At 38.8% G+C, this 11,863-nt stretch overlaps 1 protein-coding gene across 1 annotated transcript; it reads left to right on the forward strand.

The window, feature by feature from the left end:
* Window positions 1-1,313: 1,313 nt before the first annotated feature.
* On the forward strand, window positions 1,314-11,808 carry LOC140925119 (uncharacterized). The gene is made up of 3 exons (XM_073375073.1): window positions 1,314-2,128; window positions 7,769-9,003; window positions 9,722-11,808. Exons 1-3 carry the CDS (start codon window positions 1,376-1,378, stop codon window positions 9,801-9,803), a joined length of 2,070 nt encoding a protein of 689 aa, XP_073231174.1. The 5' UTR covers window positions 1,314-1,375; the 3' UTR covers window positions 9,804-11,808.
* The last annotated feature ends 55 nt before the right edge of the window (window positions 11,809-11,863 follow it).

Here is an 11,863-nt window from a genome sequence, read left to right on the forward strand (position 1 = left end):
GAGAGCATAAAAAATGTCGTGGTGCAAACTCAGGCATGACAGGTCAAGTGGGTGGTTTTCAAAATCCTGAGGTTTGTCTGCAAGCATTTCCATCCTTTCTTCCCCAGCCCCTTCCCGCTCTTTTACTTGCACCATTTTTTAAGTGGTCTTTGACTCTCGCTCGTTGTCTTTGTTCCTAACCGCACAGAAACGCTCGCTACACAGGCTAATCGTGGCCATGTTATGACATCCTTTATGTCACATCACCAGGAATTGTTGGTGAGTTTCTTTCAGTCTAAAGAAACTCGATGAAACGGACATGTCACAACTTGTACAGTGTACAGTGTAGCTTTAATACTTATTTTTCTGACAGTGCCTACACAGACTACATATAAAATAAGCTTTTCCTTTGATGTAAATGATGGAAAGACAACAAACATGAAAATAAGCTCACCTGTACCTGTAGAATAACTTTTTAGTCTCGGTAGTCTTGCAAGCTGTTCTCGATGCTGCACATATCGCCTAAACTCCGGAATACATGACCAGGTCCAAGAAAAAATTCGCGGCGAAGTTGATCACACGCACTGTTTTAACAAATTAAACTTTTTCTTTCGAGACTCTTTCACAGCTTTGTCCAATTCTTGAGTTACAGCACATGTTACTTTCTTGGGAAGGCCAAGTACATGTAGCAGCAATGTTGGCAAGTTTTTTGCACGCTGGGAGTAAGACCTCTGTTGCCAACAACGTTAGGTCCCAGCTGGACGTGACTAAGAGAAACTACTTTGGAGTCTTCAGCGATATATGAGTGGAAACGAACAAAACTGTATTAATATACGCAAGTCTGAAAAAGATATCCCATTCAGGCAAAGGCTCCCACTATAGACTATTATAAGAAGCCCCCCATCCCCCGGCATTAGTCGGAAGTAACGAAAATTCAAAATGTAGATCAAAAGGTATACGGTTTAATTGTCACTACTGATTTAACTTTCGCGTCCCTTACTTTACGAAACTCAAACAAAAAAACACACCAAAAATAACCGCCAGCGACGCAGGCTATTTGTAATGTTATCCGCGCCATGTTTCTTTTTCGGAGTCACCCAGTGTGAGCAAGTGGTTTCAATATTTCGCTGTTTCTGAGGCCTTTTGATTGGCTTAATGAATAACTTAGAGTACAACGCTGTGACCACCACTGTCTCCTGACAAAAGCGAGCGCGGGAGGGACCGCGGGAGGAGAGAACGACAAGCGACGACGCGCAAGGGACCATGGGGAGGCAGTAGTGCACTGCGGAAGTGTTTCCGAGAAAGTAAAAAAATGGTGCTGACCTTCGGGAAAATTCATGCCAAAGGAAGCAAAATACGTTCATAATTTTTAATAAGTGTGTTTACAAAGGCGATAATGAATTTTTTCACTTCGGAGGACCTAGATTTTCAGCGATATTGCATTGCAACGTATGGATCAATCGAAAATTTAATTGACAAAGCCAAGAAAGGCGAAATTGTCGCCCAAGCACATCTGGGTTGCGCTTACTCGGAGGGTTTTGGCGATCTCTTGCCGCAAGATAACGACAAAGCAATCGGATGGCTTAGCACTGCTGTAGAAAACGGTTATGAATCTCCTGAGATCCTTGGAAAACTTGGGGGACTACTGGATTGGAAAGGAACGGTAGTATGCCGGCGAAAAGCGTACGAGATGTACCATAGAGCAGCGAGACTGGGTAACACAAGCTCACAGATAAATCTTGCAGAAATGTATCGTCTTGGAGTTGAAGGAGTCGTGAGCGAAGACCTCAAGGAATCTTTTAAATGGCTTAAAAAAGCGGCTGATGAAGATTTATCTGAAAGTGAAGTTAGAACAGATTTGTTCGGTAACACGTTAAGACGAATGCAAAACGCTATTGGCGGTGAAAAACAAACGGCTCTGAAACTTTTGTACCTCAACTACGTCGATGGTGATTGTCCGGAAGGTGAACCACAACCAACTAAAGCTGTTTATTATTTGACCAGAGCGGCTGAACAGGGTGATACTGAGGCACAGGTTATCCTCGGAGAGTTCTACTTGACTGGAGGTTGCGAGCAGTTGATAGATTTGCCAAGAGCGAGAAGATGGTTAAGTAAAGCATCTGACAAGGGCGATTTAAGGGCGAAAGAGGTGAATTATTTAACAGTTAATGAATGAGGCTGAGTATCTTATGAAGAATTATGGAGATTGAGGAGGGTGTTATCGGCCTCGAAGGATAACACCGTCCGAGATCTCCATAATTCTTCATATGATTCGAAAGCCGAATTTAATAAATGTTTTATTATTCATTATTTATTCCTAGTTTAAAAACATGGCTAAAACATGCTTACCTCTATCGATCCATCGATGATAAGTTCATCTTGGATAGTACACGTTTAGGGTTGTTCAGCTCCACAAATATTCTCCAAACAGCAGATCATTACGGAATCGCACCTGTAGAAACGTGTCGCTAGTAAATGCAAATTTTTCTGTCAATCAAATGTGTCCTATTATTTGTAGGTGGAAATTGGTGAAACATCATTATTGTTTTGGAGACAAAAGAAGAACAAAAGATAACACAAAGATCAAGTTATGCGGTCTTAATGAGTGTTGCGTGACTTAAATCAGTTGCAGCATTTCTCTTAACTTTCCCGCCTTAAAACGTTGGAATGAAAAGTCTGAAGCCTAGCTTTTAAAATCTGGACAGCCAAAATAAAAAGGGTGTCCGAAAAGGCAAGGATTTGTGAATTCAAAATCAATATTTTTGTCTCCAGCGAAATGCGGCGGATGAACAGTTATTTGCATATAAGCGTAAGTGAAGCGAAATAGATACAAATTGCCATGGTTGTAAACACGACGTTTCCTCAAAGTTTTTTTCCTTTTGAAAGCGTAAATTCGCATGAAAGAGCTCAGCTTGCACAAAATAATATAAAATGAAACAAATCAAATCGAAAAGTGGTAAAAAAAAGTCAGGATATATCAGTTCGATAGAAAGTAAGTGATTGGGTAGGTGATTTGCATACTGATAAAAACGACGTCTAGTGCAGTTCAAAACCGTTCGGCTTCCTGAATTGTTTTTCAGGAATTCTATAGATTCTGCTGGCCCAAATCGTTAAAATATCCTATGAAGTCAAAATATTTACCAAGTTGAGCGTTTGCATTTCCTTATAAAACAGAGAGTAGCACGAAAGCTTGGATCTATAGATTTTCTTAAGTTAAATTACCTTTGTATCGTGGAAACAATACGCTAACACTTGAGTCTTGAATCAAAGGACGCGACATGCGTCGGCTTCCTTTGTGAGCACGCAAATAGTCATGGGAACCGCGATTTTGTGGGCGACATGGATCTACAGGCGCTGTTCCGTAATGGTCGCCCTTCGAGTTGTCCTCTTGCTGTTCTTGCCATGTACTTAGCTATTTTTTGGCCTAGTTCTTACTCTTGAAATGAGTGAAATGTCTGCCATTTTTCAAGTTCACAACCAAAACAACTCAACCTGGTCCCCAGGTCTTCTCGGTTAATGGTGCATTAACCTGCAAGAACGCTGCATTTTTGACATCATTTCCTCGCTAAACACAAAATTCTTCCAAATATGGTCATCCATAACTGGTTATGGTGAATTAAACATGTGCTTTTAGCCAATCAGAATCAGGGAAATATTTTGAATGAATAATACCGTAAAATTCCGAAAATAAGCCCCTCAAAATATAAGCCCCCCCTATCTCATAACGCAAAAAAACCCTCCATTAAATTGCCCCTCCAAATATAAGCCCCCCAGGTGGTTTGTACTCGGAAATTGCCCTCAAATACAAAGTAAAACAAGGCTAAAACGGTTAAATTCCTTCCATTTATAAGGCAAGCCCAATCGATTTTGAAATGCAAATTTCCTTCTCTAGATAAGCCCCTCCGAATATAAGCCCCTCCAAAAATAAGCCCCTCAAAAAAAATATACGCCCCAGGGCTTATTTTTGGATTTTTACGGTAATTGTTCTTATTTCATCAGTCCTTTGTTCACAAGACTTGCTATCTTTTATGATACGATACGATACGATAGGATACTTTATTTAACATGGATATTATGCTAAGCTATCAGCTAGTTTACAGGTAATCCATGGCCCTAATTATATTCCAAAACTTTAAAACTGAAAATTGAAAATTATATTATAAAAATTTAAAATTCAAAACTAAAAATATACAATAATTCACCATCTGAAAACTGTAAAACCTAAGAATCGATGAAAACAATAAAGAAAGAGGCAGCAATTACTATAAATCCTGATTTCAGTCAAAACTTAAGGAATCGAATTTTGTTCTTCACTTCATTGGTGCCTGCTTTAACTCTAATGTCATTTGCTAGTTCATTCCATTTCTTAGCGGCAAAATATCTCCAAGATTTGAGACCGTATTTAGTCGTGTTAACTTTAGGCAATGAAAGGATATAATCATGTCAAAGATTATACTTGGATGAGCCTAAGGTGGTAAGATCTCTAATTGTGGGTGGAGCTTTGTCCAATATGCTATTGTTTATTGTTAATAGCATGTCTTGGATTCTTCGAGTTTCCAATGATGGGAGTCTTATTCTTTCCAAGAGATCTTGATAAGATGCACTTTTATCATTGAAGATGTACCGCAAAGCCCTTTCGTTGACTTTCTCAATTTTGGCAGTGTCTCTTTTTCCGCAGTGGTGCCAGACTTGGTTACAATAGTTAAAATACGGCAGTATAAATGCGTGATAAAGCGATTCCTTGATTTTAAGTGGCAAAATGTTCTTCAATCTGTTCAGAGCACTTATCTGAGCACTTACTTTGCCACAAAAACTTGAAATACCTTAACCTCACAAGCAGTGGTTTCTCCAGGTGGTAGGGAGTCTAAGAAACCACTGCAACCAACCGAGCATACTTCCCTATGAGAGGCTAATGGGGATGTGATGCTGGATGGGGTCATATTTTCACCACTGGATTGACTATATTGGGTTCGCACAAATCCTTATAATTTGGCCATTGTGAATCTGGGCCCCCTTAATGATTATACCTCCACCCCTGAACAGGAAGTTGGCATTTTGAGTTTGGGGTGGGGGGCATTATTTTATTTATTTATTTATTTATTTATTTATTCATATAAATATTATATATTATTATATACTTTTTACATCACCACTTCCTACATAAGATTACAGCTAATTTACATTCACTTTGAGAAAAAAATTCATACAGTGGAACCTCCATTTAACAAACCTCTATATAACAAAGTCCTCAGTAAAACAAACTACTTTCTTCAGCCGAGTCAAAAATTACAGGAAAATGTTTGGAACAGAACCTCGCTTTAACAAAAAGCGATTTTATGAAATCCACAGTGAGTGGAGAGGAGACTTTAGAAAGCCAAGGCTTGTACATGGAGGTCCCCCATGATTTGGTGATAATGGATTGAAATTATTTAGGACTAGGGGCAGCAAGATATAATAGACTTAGTCAGTTTTTGTAACAAAGAAAGTCATGAAGATATTTTTTAAAATTAGAAAAAGTGGTGGAACTTGAAACAGATAATGGAAGGGAATTCCAAATTTTTTCAAGACCCAAGTATAAAACAGTATATTTGTTTGACAAAAGTGTGGTCTGCAATTTATTTCAATTCTGGTGATGTGTGTACCTGGGCACCAGTTATAATATAGGTTCAGAAAAGAAGAAGGCAGCAAATGATGATGAAAGCAGAACATAAATTTAGCAACATGTAACATAGAAACACCAAAAATATTTCTTAAATCTTGAGTTTGGCAAATAATGAAGCAGTGTAAGAACCATACACTGAGCTAGATAAAACATGGATGGCACTTTTTGTAAGAGAGAAATTTTTAAAAGCAGTGTAATATGGAGGGGGGGGGGGTACATTTTTTTGTGATAGCAAAAAGGGAAGGGGGTACAAGTTTTATAGATACTTCCTTTCCCCTGCAAACTGCCAAACCTTCCCATGGCTGGAATAACCATGTAAAATGGCAGTCCAGTATGAGACGTAACAATAGTGTCTTCAATCAGTACTTTTGTACTGTTACATTGACACTCAAATAGATCCAAATAAAGTGCATTTATTTTATAAAGCGCATTTTATTTGATTTTTGTTTCATCCCAATAGACATCTTTGTTATAAACACTCGAATGCCACTCAAACAAACTACAAAATGACCTCAATCAAATATTTTTTTTAACCTGTGTCTTTAGGGTGGAGCTATCGGAGCAGCTGTTTTTGAAACTCTGTTGAATTGAGTATCACAGAGAAGCCAATTTTAACCACAGAGACAGTTGTGTTTGATCATGACCAAGATTAGTTTTTTCCTGTCTCTGTCTTTGTAATATTCAGTGACAAGGTATTCCAATCAACCGGTGCAAGGAAAGGGCTTAGGCAGATTTTACCACAGGACCCCATTTAAACTGATGGGGAAGGGGGGAATGGAGTGACAGGGAATGAGAAGAAAAAAAAAGGAGGATCTATTTTCTAATACCATATTTCCTCAAACAAGCTCCTGGGTGGTTATTTAAAATTTTTGTTGAAAGGAGAAGCACTTATTGGAAGGAGGGTGCTTAACCAAGGGAGTTGTTTATTAAGGTTTCAATGAATTATAACTTTATTCTGTCTAAATCTTTTATCAGAAAACGAAAACTACAACATTATCCACATGAACCTAAAGTCAATATTTATGTCTTTCATTTGTAAAATCAGTTGTTGATAATCAAGCGTACCATACTCCCACAATGCACTTTACACACATGCATTGGAATGCATGTTTATGAAAATACTTATTGATTATCTAATTATCATTATCAAATCAATATTGATTCTCTCCTCAGTAAATTGGAATGAGAAACAGGTTTTCTTTGTATCCCTACTATTTAAGAAATGAGGGGAGAGGGGAGGGGGTGCTTGTTCAAAAGGCTTGGTTGTTTGATTATAGGAAGGACCTTAAGCAAATGGAGACATTTTGAGCGGTGCACGTCTACTGGAAGTGAGGCCTTTTCCCTTTTAACATGCTTGACAATAACCAATTTTGTATTGCGAAGTGTCTTTACTCTTCTAGAGATGATTTGACTCAAGGTTTGGGCAAAACCACTACCCAAAAATGCAAAAAGACTACTTCTTGTAATTTGTTGACATGTGTCCCTTGAAAAGCTCTCTCCTAAAGCTCCCTTTTAGGGATGGCCTTTGTGGTTGGTGCTTACTTGTGGGAGGGTGCCAGCTTTTTAGAGCATGGGTGCTTATAAAAGGAATTAAAGAAAGACAAGGAGCCATACTCAGGGACTCCCTCCTTGGTGGATGGATGTTTATTTTTTAAGTTGTACATTGGAGGTGGGATGGGGGGAGAGGGGGAATTTTGTTGCAAAACATGATGCCAAACCTCCAGCCTCCACCAAACAGTCCCTTATTTTATTTTATTTTTTTTCAGTCATACGTTACATTGCCTTTTCACTCAAGTACTATATATGCCGATTTTTGGTTCAAAATTATACTCATTGGTATTTGTTCATGTTTATCAGCTTTCTATCGTACACTTATGTGGATGTTGTGGTTCAAATTTTATCCCTGGTTTATTTTTTCGCCTTTGTGTTAAACTCATGATCATTCATTACCATACTCCAAAACAAAGGGATATAATATTTAAACCAAGGTTAAAACTGAACCACAACATGCACACTTAGTCTTTGAAAAAAACAAAAAATTTACATATGGATTAATTCTGCTGTTCTCCATGCCAAGCATCTTGATAATGATAAAGCTAATTAATTACTACTATCGTTGTTTTCCAGCTTCTTCAGCAGTGCACACAGAGTAAAGACACACCTTGTGCATCATTAGATCTCAAAAAAGAAGTTCTGGAGCAATCCTTTAGCATATTAAGTGAAAAAAAGATTCAGAGATTGGAAGCAAATTTTCACCCGCTTCACATTCGACAACCGGTCGCATTCTCAGAGGAAATGCTTAGCCGGTTTACGGAAAGGTCCCCAACAGCACGACTCTATCTTCAAGCTTTCAAGCTGGTGAAACAAGGCTTTGAAGTTCTCTACAAGAGTAACTTTAGCAATGAAAGAGGAATTTCCCTCATAGCTCATGGGTACTTGACTGAAAATTCTATTCTACAAGCCTTTCCAGTGACAGACGATTTTTTCTCTCGGGTATGTGAACTATGCGAGAAGAGCTTACAAAAGAATCCTCAGTTTTACGAAGGTCTCCTTTTGTCATACGCTTTGCGTCATTCTGGGCAACACGTTTCGGAGAACAGCGACGCAGTTGATTTCAAGAAAGTCGTATGCTTAAAGAACTTGATTTATTTCATTGAAAATGCTGAATTAAACAGGCGTACTCCTAAAGATCCTTTTAAGTTTGATGATAAATACAGCAGCTGGCTTCATGTTTTGTATTTTCACTTAGGATCGATCTATACTATACTCGGACAATGCCATGACCTAGCAGCAGAAGCTCTTGAGAATTCTCTTAAGTGCTGCCCGCATTACTATTACTCTAAAAGAGCTCTTGGGTATTCGTTACTGATGCAGTATTTCTCTAGGCTGGCCGTTGAAAAGAAAATAACTACTAAAATTGCTCCTTGCAGCCAAGATGAACCATCAAAGCCTAGTCGTGAAGACAGAGCTTTTGATAACAGGAAAATTTTCAAGTATGCATCTTGGACGACTGAATCATTAAAAGATGCTGCAGTGGACATACTGAAGGAATATCTAGCTGAGGCGCCACCTTGCTGCAAGACATACCCGAATGCACTTTATTATCTTGCATATATTGCCTTCATAACACAAAACAAAGAGGACGTAATGAAATATTATGAACTAGCACAAGATGCTGAAGAAAATAGACTTCCTTTCTTCGAACCTGTCAACATCCCTTTGAAAGATAGCGCGTCTCTTTACTACCAGCTATGTACCAATCTCCCAACCACCAGGTGCGGCAATAAGGCTTGCAAAAGGAATGTAAAGAAAAAGGAATTGAAGTTGTGCTCCCGGTGTAGAAAAAAAAGTTACTGCAGCAAGTGAGTGCATCTATTTAGATCAAAAAAGAGCGCGCAGTACACTATAGAAACGTTTCATGCCAAAACAATTCAAGCTATTCACTCCCACCAATTTGGTTGACAAATGCCGTATGAAGCTAGTCAGTCCGATCACGAACTCGTCAAAACGATGCAAAACTGTCCAACACGTTGGTTACATTTGTCGAACACTGCGCTGGCTGTAAGTGACAGCGTCGGAATTTCGGGCATGCGCAGAAAGGGAAATTTTCTAGAGTTTTGAAAACGGACATAGCTGCGCCTTGCCTATTTTACCTATTGCTTTTTCTCTCTCTCCCCCCCCCCCCCCCCACCTCCCCCCTTTTTTTCCCTCTTTTTTCTTTTGCTAAGCAGTTACCAGGTTTCATTTTAAATCTTCTAGTTCCTTTGAAAACCCCTAGGATTGAGAAAATATTTTGAATGGAATTGGAGTGGTGGTCGAGAAATGGAACAAGATTTTCATTGGAAAATTAATTTTATGCTAACAGCAATCTGCTTTTCAGTCAATGTACTGGCAAATTGATAATTCCGGGAAACCCACTATCTAAAGTAGTTTTTGGTATGTTTAAGTGCTTCTTCAATAGGTTTGTTTATATAGCAACATCTCTTAGACGAAAAGTAAGTAGAGAAACTAACGATGTATAAAACAGAGTGGTAGGTGTTACTTGAATACTAGTGTCTTTCTCGGCTGTCTATTTTTCAGAAACTGTCAAGTAGCTGACTGGAAAACGCACAAACCTTATTGTATTGCTGATGGAGAGCACGGTGCTAAAGCTGGTACCTAAAGGTCATTCACTGACTGATGTTGCAAATGCTAATCGACAGGCACGTTTTGTCATGAGTCGTTATCATAACAACCTAGACCAATAACCATAGCATGCTTCACCTGTTAAGTTTCTTTCTATCGAGGGAGAATATGGCAGCATTAGCGGGGTGTGCTGTGAGTCCAATGTCTTAGTGTTTTAAGCCGCAGTCTACTTTGGTACATTGGAGGTTAAAAGTGGTGGGACCTTGCCCGTGATATTAGTAGGTATAACTGCCAAAAAAAACCCTTTTCACCCCAAACAATGTTGAATTTTGGACAAAGTGGGTGGAAATGAGTCCTTTTTCCCCACGGCAACATTGCTGGGGGATGGGGGGAGCAAGTTTCCATGTAACAATTTTGTGGACGATTTTTTTTTAGCTCCTCCAAGTTCTTTTGACCTCCATTGCCTGACATTGCGGATTTTCTTTCACTTTGGTTATCAAATAGTAAAATTGAACAGCAAGCATAATACAGGTTGGCCTCAAAGAAACAAAAAACGAAATTAAACAACAATCTTTATTTCTACGCGATTTTTAATATTACAGAGACTTCCATCCGCATATAGAAAACGTAATCGAGGCGGGCGGAAGGAGCAACAAACGAAGAAAAATAAAAATATTTAACAAACATTACCAGCTGCCGTGAAATAATAGATTAGAAAGAATTTGCTAATACCTCTGTACCTAACAGTTTTACTAGCATCCTACACTGATTTCCGTTGTGAACTCATATTCTACCGGTCTTCTCTCGACGATGACTTCTTTACCGAACACTCAGGACTTGAACAAATGCTTCGTTCTTTTATGAGAGTAAGACCATGGATCTTAAACTCCTTACCCTTAGATATGAGAAACCTAGCTGCTAAAATTTTTAATGTCTCCCGAAAAAATGTAAGGGATTAAAATCTGTGACGACTATTGCTGGTTTTCAACCACGTGACAGGGCGGTTATCTTAATCGACAAAGCATTAAAATTTTTCCTTGCAGAATTTGTTATTTGTTTTTGCCTACCAGCGTGGCCGCCTTGACATCGGGTGAAAAAACAGGAAGCAAAAGCGTTTTTGAGCGACGCACGTCAACCGGAAGTGAGGCCTTTTCTTTTATAATATGACTTGACGCTACCAAATTTGTATTGCTAAGTTTCTTTCCTCTAATAGAGACGATTTGGCGGAAAAGGAAACCACTGCCTATGAATGAAAAAGGTCTACTTCCGCGGTTGACGTGCCTCGAATTTTCTAAGGGAAAAGCACTGGAGATGAGGTTGTTAGTTCAGTTGTTGTGTGACAACTACAATAGGAAACATTGTCTGTTCTTAAATAACTCCTTTACAGTATGGCCTTTTTTTTAGATTACACCGTTGTTTGTTCCAAAACTAAGGTCCTGTTTACAAGGAGGAAGGGTAACCCTGGTGCTAGGGTTACCTAGGCAAGAGGGTTGCCCTACCTGCCTTGTAAAAGCTCTGTTAGGGATAACTCGCCTTCTCGGGACAGCTTTTCTCAGTCATGCGTGACCAGTAATCTTGACAATTTGAACCGAATTATCCAATCTCTGAGCTAAATTATAAAGATCTGAACAATATAAGGTATTTTCTGTATATGATGATAATAATTTCCCGTTTTTTCATGAATTTAACGTGTTTTCTGCAGAGAACTTCAAGTTATATTTCAAACCTTGGACGTTACAAAGAATGCCACGCATGACAAAACACGTCAGTAAAGCTGTGAAGTTGACCCGGGTGATAGGATAACCTGCTTGCAGCTAACTTTAACCCGCTTGCTAGGGTAACCTTCTCTCCTTGTAAACAGGCCGCTTAAGCTAGCCTAAATTATCAATTTGAAAGTATTTAAGAGAGCCTGTAACTTTCGGTACTCTTTAATAATAATGTTAGTAATAAATGGAGTGATTGTAACAGGCCACTTTCACGATGACGACATTTGACTCCAACTACTAGAATTCGTTCAGTTTTTGCTTTCTTATTTAAATTTGAAAAACCTGCCGAGGCTTAAAAAACAATAAGCCTTAATTTACACAGAAAAAAAAA

The sequence above is a fragment of the Porites lutea genome, chromosome 14 (assembly GCF_958299795.1).
Source record: "Porites lutea chromosome 14, jaPorLute2.1, whole genome shotgun sequence".
NCBI classification, from domain to species: Eukaryota; Metazoa; Cnidaria; class Anthozoa; order Scleractinia; family Poritidae; genus Porites; species Porites lutea.

Bases quoted from the DNA above. Each gene is read 5' to 3' on its own strand.
- LOC140925119 (XM_073375073.1), top strand. From the start codon at position 1,376: ATGAATTTTTTCACTTCGGAGGACCTAGATTTTCAGCGATATTGCATT. The intron at 2,129-7,768 runs GTGAATTATTTA...GTTGTTTTCCAG, and splicing joins GCGATTTAAGGGCGAAAGAG to CTTCTTCAGCAGTGCACACA. The intron at 9,004-9,721 runs GTGAGTGCATCT...TCTATTTTTCAG, and splicing joins AAAAAAAGTTACTGCAGCAA to AAACTGTCAAGTAGCTGACT.